Source organism: Triplophysa rosa, linkage group LG17, assembly GCF_024868665.1.
Source record: "Triplophysa rosa linkage group LG17, Trosa_1v2, whole genome shotgun sequence".
In the NCBI taxonomy this organism is placed as follows: Eukaryota; Metazoa; Chordata; class Actinopteri; order Cypriniformes; family Nemacheilidae; genus Triplophysa; species Triplophysa rosa.
The window spans coordinates 5367828-5392926 of NC_079906.1; the positions used below are offsets into that span (position 1 = coordinate 5367828).

The following is a 25099-nucleotide window of genomic DNA, read 5'->3' on the forward strand; positions in this document are numbered from 1 at the left end:
AGATGCCCTAGAATTGTTTGCTTTCCTAAATCTTCAAAAAAATCTTTTGTGTTCAACAGTACAAAAAAATACCGAGACCATATTTTTTCCTACTGTGGTAGTCAATGATGTCCCAGAAATGTCAACAGAGATGTCCCTGTGTTCAACAGAGCAAAGACATTTTTACAGGTTTGGAACAACTTGAGGATGAGTAAATGATGACAGAATTTTCATTTTTGAGTGGAGTATGCCTTTAACAAATACAACCCTGTAATATCTTTCTGGCGGGTGTTCAACTGCATCTTACATTCACTTTCACTCTTCTTGACAGTAGATTATGAAGGTCATTTTCTCTCAATGTTCCTCTTTCGATGTTAAACAAGTTGCTTAAGTGTGGATAGAAACTGCTTGAAATAGAGGTTTAAGTCCCGTGCACATTTAGAAGAAAGCTCTCTTGAATGCACACATTTGAGAAATCATCATAAAACATTTGTGTGCGACCATGAACGTGACACCTTAAATGTTAAATCTTTATAAACGTGCTTATCCAGTGTAAATAGCTGTGCCATTGTGCAAGAAAGTCTTTTCTCATGTCAAATTCTGTCATTTTGTATGTGTCACACACACCGAGTTTCCTGGAATAAGAGAAATCAACATGACGGTTTGGGGATTTTTCTTCCTTTGCTTGATCACCCCCAGTTTCATTTTCAGAAGAAAACAGAAAAAATCGACTGTACTTTTCCCCCCTGTTCAGAGATGACAATCTTGTTTTTTAACTGAATGTCTAACTGATGTTCTCAATCCTCCAGATAACGCATCAGTGCTTTTACCTTAAATCCCATATGTTCCATCCGCACATTATTTAAAATCTGCTATTAATAGATGCTGAGGGGTAAATGTGGGGCAGAGGCATGATGCATTCGAGCACAATATTAACTTTATTTTGAAAAGGGAAGTAAGAAATGTCTTGACGGAAAATATCAGCTCGCTTCTGCAAAAAGAGAAGCCAGACCTGACGTTTTCACTGGGTGAATGTCAGCTACATTTCTATTTTATAAGAGAATTGTAGGAGCCTCATGACATTTTCAATTCAATTTTATTTATATAGCGCTTTTCACAATTGTCATTGTTGCAAAGCAGCTTTACATACAGTACATCATAATAAAACATTTAATAAAAATAATACTACGGGAAAAATTTAAGAGAATATACGGTATTAAGATGCATGGTATTATTGCAAGTTTTTCTCTATGCAATGTACACTGATGTCAGAGGATTGTTGGATACATTTTGTAAAAACAATTCCAATAATATTTAGTGTACCACTGGAAATATGTTCAGTTAAATTCTGTCAAAAGTTCCATTTATTTATTGATCAATTTGGATTATTATATTATTTGTTTTGTGATTATATCTGTGTGCCACCAAATGTTTCATTTTCAAATAAAAAAGTTTTGTTTGGCATGCTGAGAGAGAGAGAGAATGGTGTGTCCCGTGAGACTTTGCGAGCATATATGTTCTTTGAACCGAATGTAAACTCCTCTTTGCAGTAATCGAACTTCTGAATCGAGTCATGCAAAACCACAGATAACATGAGCGTGTTTGCGTGTTATTCATTTAATTCCTAACACAGTCGTTATGTTCTTACGCCAATATCGAATCATACTTAGCCTAGTTCAGTCATATCTGTCTCATAGCCTAATATCTTCTTAACATAAATTCTTAGTCAGGCGTTGCATAAAGTGATAGTTCACCCCAACATGAAAATTCCGTCATCATTTACTCGCCCTCATGTAAATTTAAACCTGTATGACTTTCTTCCTTCCGCAGAACACAAAAGAAGATATTTCGAAGAATGTTGCTAACAGAAAACCGTTGGTCCCCATTCACTTGCATTGGTTTTGTGTCCACACAATAGAAGTGAAAGGGGACCAACGGTTTTTGTTTACCAACATTCCTCAAAATAGCTTCTTTTGTGTTTTGCGGAAGAAAGTCATACAGGTTTAAAATGAGGGGGTGCGTAAATAATCCCTTACATGATTGTAAAGGATCACAATGCAGATGAATACTATTTATTTATAATAATTGTACAATTATGAATCAAATCAAATCTGAAGGTTCTGTGCCATGCCTGTGACTCCTTCAGCTGTTTCTATACTCACGGTACGGCCGTTTTGATGTATCAAGTGCTTTATTGATTTTCTAAAACAATTATTGATGCAAGACAAAAAAATGAGTATTGTTACGCTAATTTTGTTTTCAATTAATCTATCTTTTTTTATCTTCTGGTCTTTTTCCGATGTACCTTCCAGGTATTTGTATTGTATATGCTTTAAAATAGCACAGCAACTACAGTTGTGGCCAAATGTGCTCCAACGTTCCCAAGAGAACGAGTCTAATCATACACGATGGGCTTCAGACCGACATGACAAACCTTTCGCACTTCTTGTTAACTGGTTTCGGTTATGGTCCAGTACCCCCTCCACATCTCTGTCGTACCATTCATCTTTCACTATTTATCTCTCTGTCGTGAATAACTGGGGAAATTCTCTTGTCTTTAAATCTCTGATCTTCCACTCTCCTTCAAAGCTCTGACTTTTCTCCAGGTGACTCACTCGACTTTGACGCTTCCTCAAAGCAGTCACATCTGCCCACTCGACAGTTAAACAGGTTAAGATTCTAGTCACCAATATAACGCTCAATAACCCTCAACACACTTTAATATTACAACCTGGCCAGTGTGCGACATTTAAGCTTGAGCTAAAAACAACATACAGCAATGAGACGTTTGTGCCGAGAGGTGTGTGGAGTGCAAGGTCCACAATATGTTGGTATCATGTAAAAGTCTGAAGGCTTATTTATTTTTGTAGAGCTAGTATTAAAATGATTAGAACATTGCTATAGTGTTCTGAGATGATGCTATGCGGCTGCTAGGGTATTCTGGGTGGTTGCATAGGGCCCCTCTTTCAATTCAAATCATGATACATTTTTCCATACTGTACAATCATGTGATTTTAGAAAAGTATTTTAATAGCACACCCGTTCTTTACAAGCCCCCTGGTTTCATTCATTTCTGTACTGTGCAGGATGACGAACTGTACGTTTATTGTTAAGGCTTACAGTTAAAATCTATGAGTGTCAGCAACAGTAATACCGAAGCTTTCCTGAACAAATACCACAATTTTTTATTTAGTTACAGAATGAATACCATATACGGTTAATATATTACATAACAAACACTTTATAAACTGTGCAAGACATGCTTGCATACAAAACAACCACTGGCTCTTCTGAATTGATGCATGAAAATTAAGTTAAATTCAATTCAATTAAATGTCTCCAACAATTGTCTAAAAATTTGTGAAACTTTGTCATTTTGTAGTGTTTAGCAACGCTTACTTTGATTATTCTACCTAGATTCATTGCTTTATTGTTTTCCTCACTATTGTAAATTGTTTTGGATTACAGCAAAATGCCTAGATGTAAATGTCTACCTGTAATTTTTACATCTGAAGAGTTTATTTGCAAAAACAGATAATCTCTTGTTTTTTATTGCGTCATCATGTTTTTATTGTGTTAGTTAGCTGTATTTTTTGAGTTGTTATGACTTAATCACAACAACCCAACTGCAGTTTGAGTGATAATAATTGGAATGCACAATAAATAAAAATAATTAAGTTATTATATATATATATATGTTTTTGCAAATGATCTCTTCATCTATAGTTTTACATTTTACTGTCAAAACTTATTTGAAGTGCCCAAGTCCGTCTGATACGCAACAGTAACTATGACAACCTTCTGATGTGTTGTGAAACTTTGGTGTGATCTCACATTGAGTAAAACGTGAACCTTGCAAACTGAATATGAGACGTCATACATTCCCTAATTTCCTTTTCTGATATCAACACGGGCAATTTCATACCACTGCTAAAAAGAATTGAACTTTGTGACTTTAAGATCGGTGGCAGGCACGGCTGAGACGTACTCTCGCTCCCAACGCGACGCAGGACGGATGTTTTGTCTAATATTTCACCTGAGAAACTCCCTCCGAGCGATTGGCTCTGGGCTGAACACTGTTATTGTGACATTTAAAGGTTAAATATGATTAAATGTCAGGGACTATCCGGGCAGGTGAAAGACACAGAGAGGCCCCATCCATAGACGAGACATCCGAAACTTCAACAGAAAGACTTCAAACTGCACTAATCATGTAGAATATCACAGCAGTGCATAACATAACAGACAAATGTCTAAGACACATGTTGTTTTTTTCAGCTCTAAAATCATGATGGGGCTTTCCAGTGTTCTTTTATATAACTCGTATTAAATATGACAAACGCACATCCGATATCATCACGGCTCATTTTTGAGAAATTCAAGTGTGTAATGATGGTGTTTTGATTTTAAGCCTCAAGTGCTGTTAATTAACTGCACTAATTTGCTGTTAGTGGACAAATTTGGGCACTTTGTGATTCCATTGATATTTTACATAAATGTCATAACACTATCTTTTTTGTTTGTTTAATGTTAAAACTTTCAAGATATGCATTTATCTTGGTATTTTTTACATTATTTACCTAGTTTACTCCATTCATTTGAATGTAAAATAACCATTTTTTAATGTTTTTTTGTATTTTTGTGTTTTTTTTCCCATAAAAACGTGATTTTCATAAACAACTTTTCTTCTCTTATTAAAACAGTGAAACCCCTCAAAATCCCCCTCACTTTTGTTTTTTTAGTGACCTGATGGAATCAAAATAGTAATTTCAATGGCTGCGCTGGTTGCATAGGCTGAAACTATAAACTAATGTTGTAACAAACTTATCATCTTAAGTTATAGATTTTATCACAAGTTAAAATTGTAGAATTTTAAAAAACAATTGAGGTTGGTAAAACCAAAATATGCTTACAAACAAATTTGAACATCCCAAAAGAAAGAGAGAAAGTGGGAGACCGAGTAATCAATTATATGTAACAATAAACATAAAATGTCCAAAAGATCAAGGGTCTCTGCTTTAGTAAACCTCTTTGCCATTGTTCTGCAACAGAATGAATTGAAAACTTCACTGTCACAGAGGTAGCAGCAATGCTTTGTCTGAAAGCATCAGCAAATCTTGCAGTGGGACTTTTATCTCACATTGAAGTGTGTGTGTGTGCGTGCGTGCGTGCATGTGTTGCAGCTCTTTGTGTATGTGTGAATGTCAGTTTTTATTTGACATCATTCGGAAAAAAGAACTCTGCCTGTTATAGACTTGAGTGCCAGCCACACTGAGGATGTTCTACAGGCTCACCCCTTTATACAGTATATGAATGATCTGCATTATGACGGATTTGTTGTGTTTATTGGACAAATAAAAATGTCATTTCTTATTCATTTCCTATGGTTGCCCACAAATGGGCCAGCTCATTAAAGGGTTTTTTTATTTTCACCAAATTAACATTGTCAAATAAAGTCCAACTTTTTTGGGTGTGCTTAGGTGAAAAATTAGGAAAAGTAGTTGAGTTTTGTACCGATCGGATTAAAAGAAAAAAAGTTATTAGAAAAAACAAAATAATTTTGCCCACATTTGTCCCCAGCATACTTTAGGGTTAACAGGGACATTCCGCTACATTTTAAATCACATTCATTAATATACTTGAAACTGTGATGCTCCTAAATCTTGGTTTGTATTCACAAAGGTAAGACAAAGGCTAGAAAGATGAATGCTTGTGTGTTTTATGAATGCTTGTGTGTCTTAATCTCATGCTTGTGTGTTTAGCAGAAATTCTCTCCGCTTTCAAATAAGACTCTTTTTTTGACTGATACCTGTGCGCAAAAATGACCTAAAAAGGACATCATTTAAAGTGATAGTTCACCCAAAAATGAAAATTCTTTCATCATTTTGTCTTTTCAAACCTGTATGACTTTCTTTCTTCTGCAGCACACAAAAGAATATATTTTAAAGAATGCTGGTAACCAAACCTCATTGATTTCCATTGTATAGACACAAAATCACAGAGACATTTCTCAAAATATCTTCTTTTGTTACACAGTAGAGTCAAATGCCGGTTCTGAATGACACGAGAGTAAATAAATGATGACAGAATTTTTTACGTTTTTCAGTTGCTAGCAACATCAGTGTCAGAGGTTCAATTTGAATATACACATGCATTACTCATAACTAGGGTTGGGAATCGAAAATCAATTCCAATTTGGAATCGGAATCGAAAGGCTAGGAATCGGATCGGAATCGAAAGGAATCGGATACTTGAGATTAAAATTTGAATTCCTCTTATCAATTCCTGTGTGCATATTTTCAGAAAAGTACATGCGTTGCATGATCTGCTGATATCTCAATAAAAGCCCTTATAAAAATTATCGATATTTTTTACTATAGTAAGCATAGTTTAGCTATAGAATTTGCATTAAAGCACAGGAATCACAAATTAACCATAGTTGCATTATAGTAACTGCAGTTTAACCATGATGTAGTTCAACTATGATAATACAAATTGTAATAAATCAGAAAAGGTGTGTTTCTATGTGTAAATATACACAAAACGGTGCTCTTAAATATATATATATATATATATTGCAAGCAAGTCAATAAGCAGGCTAAATGACCATACATGTTGATATCTAAATGTTTTACTTCAACTGTGGAATCGAAACTGGGAATCGATAAGAATCGAAATCGATAAGCAGAATCAGAATTGGAATCGATAAAATTGAAACGTTCCCAACCCTATTCATAACATGTAAAGCTTGAAAACACTATCACTTTGAATAAAGGCATCTGCCAAGCAATTTAATGTAAATAACTTTGCAAGATTGCAGTTCTTGGTTTTACCTTATCAGTTTACTATCACATCCATTTAGCTAAATTGAACCATTTTAATCTCAGTTCTTCACAGTCGATAAAAACCTTCACGTCCAACCATGTGCTGTCTGACTGCTACATACAGCACTTAGTTAGACTGCTTTACATGATGTTCAAAACATAATGTTAATGTTAAAAGTAATCATATTTTACGTTTTATGCTGTGTTGTTGTTATGGTAAAATATAGTTATATCTCTTTTACAGTTTCTGAGGTTTTGCTTAGTACAATTCTCTGCCCTGATTATCATTTTCATAATAAGCACAAAGGGGAAAATCTGAGCACAACACTTTCACCATGAGCTCTGCCTCTACACCAGGGCAAACCCCTTTCGTGCATTTCCAGTATAGGCTACGAGTCTGATGACAAATACTTTTCGTAATTTTAATTCAGTAAGATATTGCACATACAAGAATTGACTATCAAAATCTAAATGTGTAATTTGTCAGTGTGATGACAAATGTTTAATTTCAGGCTAAAAGTCATCTAGACAACACGCGTTATTACAAGTTTCTAGCTGACATCTTTGCCCAGTTATTCACATATTCTTGTTCTGTGGCAACTTATTTACACAATGTGACGTTTTTTCTTTACGTTGTGTACATTTTGAGACGTTTTTAGAAAGCAAACATATACAAAGTCAAATGGAATGCAAAAACTTTGAAGCTTGATATCTCAAAACGTCAAAACTATGTTTAGAATGCCGATAAAACCTAATTCCAAGGTGACAAACAACAGTCCATTGTTCAAAAGTTTAAGGTCACGCGGCTGAAATGTTTTCCATGATCTTACAAACTGTTTGATCTAAAGGAATCTGAATGTTTGAAATGATATGTGGGGGAACAGGGCTGGACTGGGAAGAAAAATCAGCCCTGGCATTTTTTGGCCCGCATCGGCCCTCCACCATTTCATGGTGGTGCGCATGGTCGGGTCTGTCGACCGGGGGGGGGGGGGGGGCGGTGCTATGCATGGCTAAGTCTGTCGACCGGGGGGTGGCATGCATACGTGTCTTTTGCATTCGAGTTGCGTGCATTCGCATTTAGAATACGTCCGTCTGGGCGGGCAACGCGTCCATTCCGGCCCCATAAGTTAGCTGCCCCCCGGGAAAACGCCCGGTACGCCAGATGGCCAGTCCGCCCCTGTGAGGGGAAATATAATAATACCAAGGTAGGCTATATTTCTTTAATCATGAAGCCAAAATGTTATATGAAATAAATGTTTGAAATGTATGGCTTCCACCAAATAATAAAGTAAAAGCAGCCAATAAGAACTCCTTTAATACTGTTTAAAACGCATTTCAGAGTGATAAATCGATGAATTGTTGTAAACATTTCAAGAGTATTTATGCAAATTAGGCTGCACTGTAAAGGGGCTAAAGCGTGTCACAGTTTAGATTTATTTGATGTTATTCTAAAATGTGGAAAAATATCATCAAAATTAGCCTACCCTAAACTTTTAAAAGGACGTTAAGACAGCATGTTGATCAAATATGAATCTAAATGTGTTGTGGAAATCAAAAGCTCAATAACTCACAAACGATTCATGCAAAACCGCTTATCTGACAAAAAAAGTAATCAGTCGCTACAAAACTCAAAGTCCCAAGGTTCCTCCTGCAACAGAATGAGGAAGTCATGAAGAAAGTGTGTGTCCAATGAAAGACAGAAAGCGCGTGCTGAGGGGTGAGCTGTCAATCAAACGCGATTAAGCTGTCAGACGCGCAGGACTCGGCTGCGAAGTGTCGTTCCAAAATGGGTGAGTGTCTTTTCCAGCAATTATATGACAACTTATTACTACTAATAATCTCCGATTGATAACTATTTAATATATAAGGTTAGATATCCTTTTAAACGGTTTACTACTGCAACGGCAAGTGTTCAAACAAGTTGTTGCGTCTCTGGAAAATTGAATAGCCTACCTAGTGAACATTGTAAAACAAATTCTTTCGTGTATCAGGGCACATTTAAGGTTTGGATTTACTTTCTAAATTCGCTTATTTATAAAATAAACTTATAGGCTAACGTTCTTTATAGGCAAATACATTATGCAAATACAAAGCTATGTACACCCGGTAAGAATAAATAGGAACACGGGGCACATATAGCCTATATATTTCTGTAACTAAAGTCATTCAAGTGACGGTAATGACGGCTAGATATGAATAACCTTAACAAGTCGTGCTGGTTGAGGAAGTGGTCAGAGAAATAGCAACACATTGCTGTTAACGCGTAAAACCCCTCATCTGATAAATTTACCTTTACAAGACATCACAGGGCATCACGGTTGATTCTGTCTGATCGGGGAGTAAATGTCAAATGTGTCTTTGTTGGTTTAGTGATAACCATTTAGCCTCTTTTTATGCACTTTTTTGACTTAATATTGTGAGTGCAACGATTGTTACTCACACATCCTTGTTATCTCAATGTTGTGTAAAGATGTAATTTTCGCCCTGCGAAGATATCGATCCCATGCAGGATATGAGACGTTCGTGGTGAAAATATATACAAAGGAAATTCATCACTTAATTCAGCTGAAAGTAGCCTTTGAGTACGTATTAATAACACGCCCTCTTTTAACCAAACATGCCTGGATAATATCAGACAATGTGCTCAACTATCACACCAGTGATACTATCAGTCAAACTTGTCACAACCTTTCTGCACTGTGGCTCAGAAAGGGAAGTAAAATAACAGAAGACAGTTTTGTGCCCTGGCACAGGAAATGTCTGATCTCGAAAGCGAAGTGTAGCTGGATGTTACAGACAGAGATGTGAATGTAAAGAGTGATGAGAAGGCTGTGAGAAAGGGAAGTGGAGACTTTGAGGTACAGGCTGCCCGGGGAGAGTCTATAATTCAATGCGGTTTGTAAATATGATCAGGTGCTAGTGGGCACATTGTGCTGATTCTGAGCAACGCTTGGTTTCCATCTATGAAACCATTGCATCATATTAGCCTCTGCAAACAGAATCGGCCGGGTTGATAAATGTACGAATGACAAAAGATTGCGTAATAAACACATTTGTGGGAGATAGAAAATGTATACTGTTGGATTGCTCACATATGTAGTTTTTATTCAGTTTGGTATCACATAGCTGTGGTTTATGCATACAGACAGGAAATAGTGTTGTAATCATGTGGTTTCATATTAGAATGTCTCTCTCTCTCTCTCTCTCTCTCTCTCTCTCTCTCTCTATTTAATTCAATATTTATTAAAGGAATGCTGCATTTTACAAAGCAGATCTCTAAACAGAGATAGTTGATCTATTCATATTAAGCCATAAGGGCATATTTTTAATATTTGACAAACTGAAGGTAAGATCTTTAATTTGGTTTATTATAATACTGCAGTCACCTCAGTTCCCACAAAATGAAACATAATTATATTCTTTAGAAAAGTCTTATTGTGATAGAAATTAAAGGGATAGTTCACCCAAGAATGAAAACGCTGCACATTTCCTCGCCCTCTTGTCATTTTAAACCTTTCAGACTTTCTTTCCTCTGCAGAACACAAAAGAAGATATTTTAAAGAAAGTTGGGAGCAGAACAGCGCCGGCACCCATTCACTTGTATCGTAAGGACACAAAACCAATGCAAGTGAATGGGTGCCGGCTAACAGCATTCTTCAAAATATCTTCTTTTGTGTTATGCGGAACAGGTTTGAAATGACAAGAGGGTGAGTAAATGATGACGGAATTTTTATTTTTAGGTGAACTATTGACAGGGATAAACCTATTGATCATTTAAGATGAAATATTCCTCGGCTAATGAAAGTTGTGTTTCTGTCTTTCGCATCAGTTTCAAAATCCGCCAGCCTTACTAACAAACTGTACACGTTGCGTAAAAGAAATGTTCTGCATATTTGTGGATGTCTTATTTGCTTATTGTATAAACATCTGCCTTATCTGTAGGCCATCGGCTACACTGGTCTGTAAATATAGCAACTGCAAAACCCATATCTCTTAACCAGTGGAAAATGTATATCGATGTGTGCATGTATACATGGCTTTTGATGTTCTGGTGCATTGCCCGTATATATGTGTGTAACTGGTCTGATCGCCTTTGTTTTAGTGTTGGACCCGCGTGGAGAGGTGGATGTTAGCGACGAGCAAATAGAAGTGTGTGATAACAAAAACCAGGAGCTGAATTCACCAAGCCAGGTAAGAAACCCAAAAATGAAGTGGAGGATTATTTTTTCCCACTTGTATCATTTCAAACACGCATGTTATGTTAGTCTGCTTTGTGTTTTAAATCAACACAAATACATCTTTTATGTAAATGTCACACCGCTGATTTGTTTATTGTACGCGAAGGGTTGATCAACACGAGCCAAAGCTCTTTCAATCTCATCCTCCGGAATTTATCAAAATAACCTCTCAGATCCCCTTTCAGTATAATAAGTTTAACTGTTGCCAAATTGTTTTCTGGTATTGTTGCAATATTTCAGTTACACAGAAATGCTTATGTCAGTAACACATGACAGTGTCAGTCTGTGGTTACGATGTTCATCTGACTTTCATTTTGTAAGAATTATGTTTCTCTGCGTGCAGGAAAAACATGCATTCCAGTATATTTACACGCGTTGACTCAAACCTGTCGTACCGTTTTGGTGGTTGCACTTTTCAGTTCCCCACAATGGCAATACGTCAAAATAACAATCGAATAAGGGAGTTTTGAGTGCTTCTTTGTATTGTAATAAGCGCCATGTGTAGTCATTTCTTTTGGGCCGCACGCACACGGATACGCAAGTAAACAATCACGGATGGCTTTTTTCTCACACTTCTGGTAATTGAAAACAGCGTTTGTTTGCTGGTGCAAAAGATGCATCATATTTCCAGGGTGGCGTCAGAAGTTGAAAGCAATGTGGTTTTGGTGGCGAGCGCTGGCCGTACCGCTGCGACTTTATCAGCGCGTACACTCTCATTCTGAGAGTGTTATTGACAGATCCACAGCCGACTAACCCACGCACTTTTCCGAAATTTGAATGAGGTGGAAATTTTAGAGCTGTAGCTCACAGAAAGTCTCTCACATGGGGGTCTGAGCTATACTTATAGTCATGGTTAAGGGACCGGGGCACTGCTATCGACGCACAATAAACCCCTTCCTGTGTGAAACTCGAGCGCAGAGTTTACGAGCTGAGCTCAGTCCTCACCGCAGTCTTGATACTGTGTAAATTTCAACAAATGATCTTTAATATATGTTTGTTCTTTATCAAGTGGTTGATTTAGGTTGCGGTTGAGGAATGAGATGCGTACTGATATTATATACAAAATGTATAAACCCACTGAATTGTTTGCTCTATCGTAAACCAACCTTAATTCAATATTGTATTAACAGCACATTATTGCACATGCGTCTCTCTGCTTTGAGAATGACGAGAAGAACATTTCCTTCCCAATTTATATCTGTATTTTATATCAGCCGATATTAAAATCTGTTATTATGGTTGATGAAAAGATACTCGAAAAGCTATTCCAAGAATATTTTCTAACGCGCCGTTCCTCGAAGCTGCTTATCAGTGTTGTCAATATAACAGGAAGTGTTTGACTGGGTGCCAATCAGATCAACCGCCATATGAAATTTCTGTAAAGATGACTCGAAGATGAAGATTAGCAGTGCCCACAGCAAAAGAAATGTATTCACCACTGAAGCGAGGGAAAATATGAATCAAACGCTGACTTTATGATGCCCCAGCTTCTGGTGCTACGTGCACAATATTATTCCCTTTACAGAGGAGAGATTTACACTTAGGTTTTGATGTTTACTCATTTCAGTCCACTGAAAAGGGGCACTCTTGTCTTCTGTATTACTCAGCGGTAAGAATAAAGCCTGATATGTTCAATATTAGTCATTGTAAAGGCTTTATTCTGGGAAGAAGTTTGCCCATCTGAGGAACTCGATTCAGTCCGAAACTCACTAAATCAACCGTGCTTTGGTAGCGAATGGCTTGACGCCAGCAAAACCACTAAAGTTGTCAAATGGAAATCCAAAGCTTTCTGTGTGTAGTGGCCGGGGAATTTCGCTTCTCATCTGCAGAGTGGTAAGAAATGGTTTTGTCTTTGTGTATCGGTTGATTTTAGGGTACAGTAGGTGTATATGCATCAGAAAGTCGTTTCCATAAACATTCACATGAACCGTATTTTTCACTTTTTGGTGCGTTTTGTTTGTTAGCACGTTATAGTGTTTGTTAAGGTTTATTTTAGTCTCACATTATAATTTTCTTTTTTTTTTTGAAAACTTAAGGCTTCTATGTGCAAATAACGTGATTTAAAGGGACAGTTCAGCTCAAAATAAAAATTCTTTCATCATTTACTCACCCTCGTGTCATTTCAAACATGCATGACTTTCTTGTCTTGTGCAGACCACAAAAGAAGATATTTTAAAGAATGTTGGTAACATTGCCCCAATTGACTTCCATTGTATGAACACAAATCCACCAAGACGTTTCTCAAAATATCTTCTTTTGTGTTTTACAGAAGTCATATACAGAAAGAAAAAGTCACATACAGGTTTTGAACAACATGACGGTGATAAATGATGTCCGAATTTTTATTTCGGGTAAACTACCCCTTTAACCACCTTGTATTAGTATTACACACTGCCAATACACTGTTTGGCCAATCCGATGTTGACTACATGTGGGAAAGATGATAATGTGCTCTTGGCGTGAGTGGTTTTGTCAATTTCAGTTAGTAGACTGGGTTTGTGATGTGAAGAAGATGATGATCAGAAGATGAAAATATTCTGTTACTGCGTGGTCGATCCTGTGACATTTGGCATTTTGCAAGCCTTCAATCTTTCATTTCTCTCTTGTGGCCTGTCTTCAACCATGGGTCATTGTCCTGTGTTTCTGGGTGTTGGATGTGCACTTCCACTTTGGTGTTCTCTGCTCATAACACTGCCACAAAGGGTGAATATGCTTTTTCAGTAAATACCGTTTCTACAAGATCTGGTGCTTTCTAATCCTCTATATGTTTAACACGGCAGATGGGAAAACAGGCAACAAAAAATCTCATTGATCACGTTGATGTCATATCTCAGGGCTAGATTATAGTAGAGACTTGCGCCGACTTTTTTGGTTCATTCGTATACATTTGTGCGAAGATATTTGTACGTTTTAGTTTGATTTGCTTTAGCGCCAGTGATGTTAGGTTTAGTTGTGGGGTTAGGGGAGGGGCTTCTGTACTGCTTTTTTCTAATAATCGTACATTCACATTGTACGGATTCAGATGAATTAGCCACCTCGTAAAATAGTCACGAACTCCCATGAGAGCAGGTTGATCTTTCTCACAGTTAGTGGTGCTGTAAGCATATAAACATAGTCTGAAAGAAAGCTTATTCAGGGGCTTTCATTCAAATTTTATGATACAATCCCGCTTCAATTTCTCAAGTGTATTATTGATAGAAGGAAGTAGGCTAGCAGTTTGCTTATTAGTGCATTGGTCAAATTTTTCCTATTCACAGCTGCGTTTCAACCGGAAATCACAAGATTTGTGGGCATCTGTTACCGCAGCTATAACCCATTGCCTCTTTCTCTTGCAGTAACTGCAAAGTTTCTCATGTTTGCACCACTTGATTCTTTATCACAGCATGTGTACAGCACCAGTGCAGTCTGTCCTTTGTGAAAACCCCACCAGTGGTTCGGTTTCCCTTCAAACAGGATGTCTGGTTACTTATTGAAAGTGGTGGTGAAAGCCAAAGCTGTTGTGTTTTCAGTGTCACACAGTCTCAATATGACTGCTCTCTGCGTGAGCACCTATTTCACCTGCAATTTTGCACGAGGCTCTGAGAAAATGAATCAGTGAGGATTTCGCCGACCGTGTTCGTGTGAAAGTGAAATTCGAATTACACTGCTTCCTGTAAATGACACGAACTCACCCACATTTATTCATATATTGACTATATTGTCTAGCGTGTAAACGCAGAGGTTTATTTATTATTACTACTATGATGGGAACGCCTGAAATGGACAAAAATGGGGAACTGATATTTTGTGGGACATTATGTAATTCCCATATTATCTGTGTGAACCTGAGATAACACAAGCAGGTCACATAGCAAAATTAAAAGAAGATTTTTGCATTTGCACACCATTTGACAAGTGTCAATTTTCCTTTGTGTCATCATTTAAAATGAATAACAATTTGCTTGCAACAAATACAAAAACAAAATAATCGAGGTGAAACTATTATTGTGCCGCATTCCATTTTGCAAGGATCCACAACTTTTATTTTTAATTCCTGATCCCAGTATTGGCCAAAATATACAGTTATGATTTTTGTACTGTGATGTGTCTCGACATTTTACTATTGATGATATTTTTAAGGGTATGAATTGTGTAGTTTTTTAATTTTGTTAATAAGGAAGGACTCTCAGCTCTGTTATATTGCAAACAATTTTACTGCATTAAGGTAAAATAAATTTAATCGATTGTAATTTTTTTAGGTTAATTTAAATACAGTAGGCCTACATGAAATACTACCATGAGATTTTATAATGTAAATGATAAAAGTAAATAATAGAAATATATATATATATATTGTTTATTGTATTTGTTTGCGGTATAGTTGTGTGAATATTCTTAATGTTAATATTTAATATGAATATTATTTTAATATATAATACATTATAATACATTTCGAATTTAGGAAGGAGGTAATGTGCTTAAGAAAGTTTAAGCAAACTTTATAACTACTGTTTTATTAGTGTTTTTTCCATGACAGATAACTTCGTAATTTGCATGCATGTGAGGCTAAAGCTACTAAATACTGCAAACGTATAATGTGAACCTATTATATAACACCAATTGTTTAAAGTAATTACATGAATTAATCATTTAACAGTACACTATTGTTGTTGTCACTAGACCAGCAGGGAGATGGAGAATTCGGTATCCACCAATAACAGTGAAGAGGGATCCAGACCCGACCAATCAGAGAGTGAGGAGAGGACCTTCGTGAGCAATCTGTATCGTTTTATGAAGGATAGAGGGACGCCTATAGAAAGAATTCCTCATCTTGGTTTCAAACAGAGTGAGTTCATACTGTTGCATGCAACATTACATCATTTAGGCCTGGGGTTTTCAAACAAGGGTCCGGGGACCTTCAGGGGGCCTCCAGAATGTTCTAAGAGGTCCTCAGAAAAACAAAAGACAGCAAAAGTTATAAAAATGTTAAAATTCTACCGAAGATTATTTAATTTCTACAAACAATTTGTTGTCTTTATAATATCACACTATTTGTCTAACAGTTTAAATGCTTCTTTATATAAACAAAATGAATAGGTATTTTTGAAACGGGGTCCCTCGCAAAAGGTTCATTAAATGTGGGGGTCCATGAAAAAGTTTGAAAACCCCTTATTTAGGCTACACAGGTGGTTCTTCATTGCTGAGCCCATTGTGGTCGGCACAAACTGTTTATCCTTCTAGCAAGTAAATTTGAATTTAATGCAGTCTAAATCATATTTTTGATTACTTTGCGTAGTTTCCTTTATGGTTTTGGAGTAAAATGCATGAACCCTGCTCATGTCAGCATCCACCTAATTTGTCTAGTTTCAACAAAGTTTTAAAAAATTGTTTCAATTGGACCTACAGCCTTTGACATACGTTAAAATAAAGCAGATTAAGCCTATTTACTTGCTGTCCGGTTACGGTTAAGATGCATTTTATTTGCATTCATTAATTTTTTTCCCTGTCGTCTGCGACCGGATTTTTGGGTCGTGACTCACCATTAAAAAAACACTGATTTAAAAACATATTGAGACTAAAGCATGCTTGGATTTTGACACTAAGAAGTGCGTTGACACGGACATGGCTCTCTTTCTTGTTTCCAGTCAACCTGTGGAAAATCTACAAAGCTGTGGAGACGCTGGGAGGATATGATGCAGTAAGTATCCTCATGCAACCTCGAGCACGCAAACCTCCAGATGCTTCTTTCACAACATGCCATCTGTAAAATAGGTCTCCCATTCATAGCTTACCAATACATTGTGCAAGTATACCTTCTGCCTGCTGCCCGACACTTCAGCGCCCAATGAGGAAGTTGAGAAGAAGGTCGTGCATTTGCCTCAATGCAGTGGAAACTACGATGGTTTTGGCTCACGCCATCGTATATAGCAGTGACCGTTACGACCACAATGAGAACAGAGGGTCCATCTTTCATTTAGCTCGTTCTGCCCAGATCTGCTACTACAAAGCTTTGTTTTCTCACACTCAAGTTTCCATTCAGTGTGAGGTGCTAAAGCGTTTGTATTTTTTGTAGCGTGCGTGTGGTCAGTAAAAACTGCCTGATCAAACAATGCTTCTGTCCATGTGCGATTACAGTCCAAAGCGGTTTATGTTTTCGGGGTTTTTGTGTGTGTGTTAATAAGGTCTGGGAGTGGAAAATCTGACCTTATACTCTAAAAAAAGCTGTGCTAAAAATACTTGATTGCACCAGTCCGGTAACATACTGTACATAAACATTCATAACACTTGCTATAAACAGCAACTTGGACTTGAGAATGGCACCTGACGATAAAAGTACCCTGCATTAACTGAAATTAGAAAACAGTCAGGGCAGTATTAACAAACTAAAGGTGAAAAACCCTCATAAGCCTGTGAAAATAAATTTATGGTATGTTCTTCGACACATGCGAACAACCTCTGAAACTAAATAATGACTAATCGTGAAGTTCCACTATGACAAAAGCTGATCAGACTGATAATGCAGTGCACGCAATACACACAACAAAATGTGTTTTTTTCCAAAGCACAACAATTTCATTTTTGGTGCTTCCTAAGCACTTGCGATGTGACTTTTGCCTGGTTCATGATAAAACTCATGAAGTTACATTGTAGATAAGACCAGAGCCATATCTACGGATCATATTTTAAGAGACTTGGGGATGGGCCACAGACTGGGTCAGCTGGCATCTACCTTGAACCACACATACTGTATCACAGCTGTCAGACTGAAAGCTTGTAACTACCAAACTGTCACTTAACAGGAAATACACTGCATTTTTTCAATAATTATTTTGTTCATTGTGTTTAACTGCTCATTTGCAAAACCCACAGACATACATGGAGGGTGACCGATAGTAATGATTTATGATAAAATAATGCAAAATGGAGGTACCGGGTTTCAGTCAAATAGCGACAATATGTATATGTTCCAGACACATCGACGTGTCCGCCATATTGGAACAGTCAACATTTCAGTTGCTGTCCTCACTCGCGGAAAAAAACAAGGAATTTGGCCGTAACACTGCACAGGCTTGGGTTGTAAAAAGCCAAGATGTACATTTCAGAAAAAAAATGTATGTATACGTGTAATACTCAGAATTACACGTAATATATAATTATATGTAATAACTCAGAATTACAGGTTTTTAAATTATTGTAACTTTTAATTTGATGTTGTGTTAGCTTACAACTTCATCTTGTTGTATTGTGTTAGTCTGGCAATTATAATGTTTTAGGTCTACACAACAGAACGTAACATTTGATATTTATAGACGGTTTTGAAGCAACAACATAAACAAAGTTACTGCGCATGCGCGCTTTTTTGGCCCAAACTTAACTTTCGGTACACATCCGCAAAGAATAGAGTGCCTGCAGTTAACAAATAACTTAACAAATAACAAGTAAATTACATTAAGTTAAATGTGTGTCTAGCCAGTATTAATTTGGGTTACCATTAGAAGAACCGTACTTGGCTAAACTTAAATGCGAGTTACACAACCCATTTAACAAATTGTTTATTTAATGTACAGTAATTCAACAAATTTGTTTATTGAACACTATTACTATAAAATAAAAAATAAATTATTATGAATGAAATAAAATATAAATAGTTATATTATTAGCCACTAGCCAGACTGATCAACAAACACAGACCGGAAGTTAACTTGTGCGTGCGTCTGATGAAACCATCTACACATGCGTAAACTGTTTTTGCAGACATGTTGACAGACCGACTTTGACTGTTCCAATATGGCAGATGATGTACTTATGGCGACCCATAGAAACTAAATGGTAGCCTACATCAATGTAAAGACAACTTCGGAAGATGTAAACAGCGCTGATAGAACGCTTGTCCAGAAGAACTTCCTGTTTCAGTTATTTAACACTAGACAAACTTTTGACCAGAACATTTATAAAAATGTTAAACAAATATCTTAAATTTTAAAATTAACTAAAAAAACTAAAACTGGAATTGTTTCTGGACCAGAGTTTATATCTTGCGAAGAGGTCTATAGCATAGATACTTCACTTCTAGCATAGATACTCCACACTTACGCAGGAGTTGCTCATGTTCTAGAAACTTGGTGGTTGAGGGTGCATGATAATCTGTTTTAAACTAGTTAGGGGTGTTTGCTAATTGGTCATATTTAGGGTTATGGTTTTCAACAAACCCTTAATGTAAATGTTTGTTCCCAGGTAACAGCGCGCAGGCTATGGAAGAATGTGTATGACGAGCTGGGTGGAAGTCCAGGCAGTACAAGCGCAGCCACCTGCACACGCAGACATTATGAAAGGTAAACCGTTATGTTAAAGTAACTATAGACCAATCAGTCTTCTAACTGCATGCAAGTGTTCCTGTATACATATGTGATAACTACGTACAGTATTTCCTTTACATATATATATATATATATATATATACACAGTATGCACTAACTGTGTAACAATAACTTTACTATGAGTAAATATAAGTTATCATTTATACAAACTACTTTCAGTAGCTATACATAGCGAATTGCGGGTGGACTTTTTTAAAATTGAGTCAGAAATAAACCACTCAGTAGCAACCACCCAGAAAACCCTAGCATCTGCTGGCGATGCCAACACACAGAGCACATTTGCATTAAGGTGGTGATGTTTACACACGCAAGTGCCAGATTCAAACTCACATTGCCGATATGAGAATCATGGCTCAGTGTGTCAGCCACGGCCCCTACAGTAAAACTCTTTATTTCGTGCAGGTTGGTGTTGCCCTTTGAGCGACAACTGAGGGGAGAGGAGGACAAACCGCTGCCACCTACCAAACCTCGCAAACAATACAAGAGAAACCCAGAGAACAGGGTGAGCAAGCCAGAGAGCAAGAAAAAGAGAAAGATGGAGAAAGATGAATGTGAGGTGAGTGTGAAAAAACTTCTGGAAAACCTTTGTCAGCGCTGCTGGGCGATATAATAGAACCATTTATTCAGTATGGTATATTTTTGAGCCTTATGTATTTTTGAATGGCTTGAATTGAAAGATACACTGTATGGATAAAAGTATTAGGATGCCCCCTTTGAATGAACAGGTTTATCTATTCCAGTAATTCTAATCAAAATAAATATTAATGCTATACCATACAATACCACGGAAAAAAAACATATTTTTTGCAACAGTTTGGGAAGGAAATGACTGTAACCCTGTGTGCAACTTTTGGTGATGAGTGTTTGGCTCAAGCGTGTTCAGGTCTGGGCTTTATGCAGACCAGTCAAGTTCTTTCACACTAGACTGAATCAATCATTTCTTTTTGAATCTCCTTTTGTGCTGGGGTCATTGTCATGTTTAAATAGAAAAGGGTCCTGCCTAAACAGTTGCTATACAATTTGAAGCACACAATTCTCTTGAATATCATTATATGCTGTAGCATTAACATTTGTGCTCTCGGAAATTACTTAAGTAGTCAAACTTGTTCATAAGAAGGGGGGTCCTAACACTGTTGTCCATGTACTCCAAATGTGCTGTGGGTAAAAAAAAGGTGTTTTGCTTGTGTTTCTAGGAGAAATTAGGATCAGATCATTGCTGTGATAGGGGTTTGTGTTCCTATCGCTGCCAGTGGTCAACATCCTCCGACCGTTCAGACGCTGACCAGTCATCAACATCCTCAGTCCATGGTGCCCACCCCAGAGCCTGCTCCAGGGAGAACCCCCTTCTTCAGAGTCCCACCCCTTCTGAGGTCATCTCCCCTTTAGAGAAAAAGAAGCGTCTGGCTCAGGCCAGTCTCACCATGCCTGTTTCTGGTACTACAGAAGATGGGGCGGAACTAGAGAGACCCTCGGTTATTCATCTTTCCCATTCCTCCCAGTCCCCTTCCTGCCCATCCTCGACTCGCACCCGCCACTCCTCCGATGGCTCGCCTCTCCCTGTCTCTTCTCCATCTTCTTCCTTTTCCCGCAGCCCTTCTCCTTACTCAGTCTCTTCCGAAGACTGCATAGCCGTGACAACCCAAACGTCCCCTGTTAAAGAGACTGAGAGTAAAATGCCATCCCGTGTATCTACTGTTCCCATGTCAGAGGCTAGTAGCACCGTAGTGCGCAAGCCTCTGAGTTGTTACCCGAACAGCAAAGATCTCGGCAACTACCAACGGCACCATTACCGGGAATACATGGCGGTTGGTCCAGCACACTCCGAAAAGTCCCAGAAGGGTCTTGCGGCATGGAGCTTGGATGGTAAATCCGGCGCCAGATTTGCGGCCCTCAGGCTACCCTCACCCACCTTATACAACAGTAAAGCCTGCTGGATCCCTCGTGGCTCTAGCTTCTCCGAAGTCCTACCACGCAGTGATCCATGCAGGTCACTCCAGCATGTCTTTAAACCGCACATGTCTTACCACCAGCAACTCGTTAAGAGGCCCACCACAGACGATCCCTACTTGAGGAAGATAACAGTGGCACCTCCGTTTACTATTATGGAAAAGAAGGATAGGGCAAAGACAGTGTTGCCCAAGCCTCATTCAACTCCGCAGTATTTTTACCACCCCCCTGGCAGTCTGACGATACCTCACCTGCCAGAGAGACCTCGGGGAGACATAATTGAACAGTTTAAAGCTCTACCACTACAACCTGTCCTTCTTCCTACACATCTTCCTATCCCACCAGCAACCCATACTATGCATTGCCCACCAATGGCCACGTCTTTTCCCAGTTCATACGAGGCCACCCTGCCTTCCTATCCGTACCCGTTACAATTTTGGCATCCACCTGCTGGATATAGCATGGCAGGGCTACAACCTTATTGATCCATACGGATGTGATACTGCTGGTCCTTACTGTCTGAACTTCTTTAGTGCTCATGAAATAAAAATGGACCTTATTTATTTTTTTAATACATACAATAACATTTTAAGAAAACTTTATAATATTGTTACAGATACAAGAGTTAACGTAACTTAAAGGGATTGTTCGCCCTCTTGTCATTTCAAACCTGTATGACTTTCTGACATTTTGAAGAAAGTTTGTAACCGAACAGCGCCGGAACCCATTCACTTCACAGACATTGTATGGACACAAAACCAATGCAAGTGAATGGGTGTCGTGGCTGATGACAGAATTTTCATTTTTGGGTGAACTATCACTTCAGGGATTTCTTGCAAACTAGCGGTGACCCTAGTGTTTCGTATATTTCACTAATGTGTATCTCATGCTCTGGCTCTTAAAATACTTTTGGCTGACATCACCAAAGTCACTTAAGTTTCCACCAATGGAAAGAGTGGTTCAGTGGGTGAGCAAATATCATTGCTATTAGAAAACATGAGGAATATTACATATTTTGATAAATTAATGCAAAGAATAATATCCTCTCAGGGAAAAGCAACTTATATAAACTAATATGCTTTAGGGTTCAGAGAACAGTTTGTGTTTTTCCTTTAAACTGATAAATCTGATAAAGGGCTAGCCTATCATTAATTCTGGTGTATTCATGTAAAATGTAGACATTCTGCAAAACAAAAAATCCTAATCATAATCTTGTTACGCCATTTTAGGCATTCCGTTTCTTTTTATGCCACTTTGTTTAACACAAAATTGAATGTCCGACTGAATACTGCATGTACAGCATATTTTTTTGTATAAAATAAATTCACTCTTATCAAATTTTGGTCTTCAAGTCACTGTCGAACAATTCCATAACTGCAACGCACACACAGCAATACAAAACCCACTGAAACGGCACATTTATTTTGATATGGTTCAAACAAGGACAACATTCAAATTCAAGATTTACAAAGTAAATGGAACGTACTTGGAGTAGGGAATGTAATTTCTCTACATACATTTGAAAAATCAGGGTCAACTTCAGTTCATATCTCGCTTGCTTTTGTAACGCTTATGTAGTTGCAAGTTATTAGTAACATCTTATGTAACAAGAACATTTTTTTATTATTGGCACAAATTTGGAATGTTGTTTGAGAAAAATTCACATTTCGGAAAGTTCTTACAAGGTATGTAAACCATTCTTCTTAAAATATTACAAACAAGACCAAAGGAAAATGTTGCAGGGGTCTCTTTTCAGACTATAAATATTACAACGCTTTATGTGCTCTTGTGAGAAAGACCTAAATAGGTCCCTAAATATTGCAATTCATGTTTAAATCTGCGGAATAGGGAACAGCAAAGAAATATGTTATGCATATGTTACACATCTATGGTGTTTAATAGTCAGTTAGGAGTGTTTTAGCTCTTCTGTACAACACAGATGTGATTTTAATGGGGTAATTCATGTGAAACAAGTTTGTAGTATGCGCCACATGATGGACAGCGCTGAGCCTCACCCTGATGCAACCAAAACCAAACCACTGCTGTGTTGTCTTCCTCACCTAAAAAAAACACAATAGTTAATAGTGTTTTCCAAAGATCCTAAAGCAGTCCCCAGAGAAGCCTGGAGTATAATGCATTACACCAACAACATACCTTTGACATTTATAGTCTTTCAGAGTGAAAATCTAGACTGCTGTTGATTCTTAAAATTATGCTTGAGGGTTGTTTTAAGTAAACATTGGTCAGTAGGTTGAATGGATCAATATTGAAAAGTAAGAGAGTACACTGTTGCAGACGTTTTTAAGGTCTGTGACAAAAGCCACTGTACATCAGTGGCTATATATATATATATATATATATATAAATAGGATCTAAGCAGTCACAGACGGTTCAACATTTAAAGTCATTTTTGATAACTTCGGTACACAATCTTACAGTGTAAACGATAAAGCAACAACACCAAACTGCTCCCTTCAAATGAAATGAGTTGAAATCTTGTAGTGTGTGGAACTAGTTCAAGTCCTAAAATATAAACCTGTTAACATGCGTTGCTGTTGATCATATTAAATGATAGATCGCTGTTTTTCAGCACAACAGCAAATGATTTTGTGCTATGACTTACAAATACAGCCAATAATCCTCTTGTTGGTGATTGAGGGAACGATATGAGGGTCTTCTTTGGAGCCTGCATACTCATTTGGTTTCAAAATGTTAAATGGATCCTGTTGGAAGAAAGACAGCAGTGATTCTTCTTCATTCACACTATACCCTTTATCTGATCAGAAGTCACATAATACAACATACTTACAGTTCCTTTTTTGGCGGCTTGCAACACAATCTTCTCCAGACCGGTGGCTTGCTCTTCATCTGACGGAATACCTGAACACAAATTCAAGTGAATATGATTCACCAAATATTGTACTTGCATGTCCATTTAAACTGTTTTTTTTAAATAACAACAGCCACAGGCGTGCCATTTTTTGTCAATGAAACCTATGTTTTACAATACATGGGACAAAAGTTTAATTCTAGCTGCCATGACACATTTGCATGCTTAAATTTGATTGGTCAAATGAGGTTTATATTGCTTGTATAGATCTTCAGGCCCAACGCAGTTAAGGAGGAAACCGTTTTAAGGATGTTTGACGGGTAGGCTACACAATGATAGATGTGTTTGCTACTTTACAATGCAATTAAGCAATGTTACTATTCATATCTTGCTAAATTTGTTTTATAACTGAAACTTAAACACGATGTTTTGATGCATTACAAGAACTGCTATTCCTACCAGTAAATAAATATAAACATAAGAACATGTAGTTCTTTAGGGTAGCGTAAGAAGACTGAATGGTTAGCGCATGTCCACTTAGGAAATCTGCACAACGGAAATCTCCATTAACTTACGTCCATCAACTTTAACATGCATATTTACTTTGCATATAAAACATGGCATGCGCTAAAGCACGAAAGATTAACGTATGTTGAGGTGACAGAAACACTTTTCAAAAAGTTTTAAAGATCTGCAGTATTGAGTTATATGAAAACCATTTACCTCCAGATGCCAGCCCTCTAATGACATGCTGAGGAGGAAGAGGTCGTCGACTGTAAATAACACGAGCTGCTGATCGGATGAAGCGTCTGCCTGCCATAATTCTGCCCGGTGCCCACAAACTGCGACACAAACACACTCACAGCTGCTGTGTGCTTGATATGAAGAACAGCGCAAGAAAAGCGCAATGCTGACACCCAGCGT

The 25099-nt window shown here is 37.6% G+C and overlaps 2 protein-coding genes across 2 annotated transcripts; one reads left to right on the plus strand and one right to left on the minus strand.

Moving 5' to 3' along the window:
* Nucleotides 1-8524: 8524 nt before the first annotated feature.
* Nucleotides 8525-22677, plus strand: arid5a (AT rich interactive domain 5A (MRF1-like)). The gene is made up of 7 exons (XM_057356896.1): nt 8525-8593; nt 10906-10994; nt 15701-15866; nt 16666-16718; nt 19256-19353; nt 19801-19954; nt 20592-22677. The coding sequence occupies exons 1-7, from the start codon at nt 8590-8592 to the stop codon at nt 21828-21830; spliced, it is 1803 nt and encodes a 600-aa protein (XP_057212879.1). The 5' UTR covers nt 8525-8589; the 3' UTR covers nt 21831-22677.
* Nucleotides 22678-22751: 74 nt separating this feature from the next.
* LOC130568105 (cytochrome c oxidase subunit 5B, mitochondrial) lies at nt 22752-25086 on the minus strand. The gene is made up of 4 exons (XM_057356771.1): nt 24899-25086; nt 24155-24225; nt 23969-24068; nt 22752-23405 (listed from the first exon to the last, which is right to left on the minus strand). Exons 1-4 carry the CDS (start codon nt 24993-24995, stop codon nt 23293-23295), a joined length of 381 nt encoding a protein of 126 aa, XP_057212754.1. The 5' UTR covers nt 24996-25086; the 3' UTR covers nt 22752-23292.
* Nucleotides 25087-25099: the final 13 nt, after the last annotated feature.

What these genes read in the sequence shown, in the direction of transcription:
- arid5a (XM_057356896.1), top strand. An exon ending in ACACGCAGACATTATGAAAG is followed by an intron (nt 19,354 to 19,800) that starts GTAAACCGTTAT and finishes TATTTCGTGCAG; the next exon opens with GTTGGTGTTGCCCTTTGAGC. An exon ending in TGGAGAAAGATGAATGTGAG is followed by an intron (nt 19,955 to 20,591) that starts GTGAGTGTGAAA and finishes TTGTGTTTCTAG; the next exon opens with GAGAAATTAGGATCAGATCA.
- LOC130568105 (XM_057356771.1), bottom strand. Translation starts at nt 24,995, where the DNA reads ATGGCAGGCAGACGCTTCATCCGATCAGCAGCTCGTGTTATTTACAGT. An exon ending in AAGCCGCCAAAAAAGGAACT is followed by an intron (nt 24,069 to 24,154) that starts GTAAGTATGTTG and finishes TTCTTCCAACAG; the next exon opens with GATCCATTTAACATTTTGAA. An exon ending in GAGGATTATTGGCTGTATTT is followed by an intron (nt 23,406 to 23,968) that starts GTAAGTCATAGC and finishes TGTTTTTTTTAG; the next exon opens with GTGAGGAAGACAACACAGCA.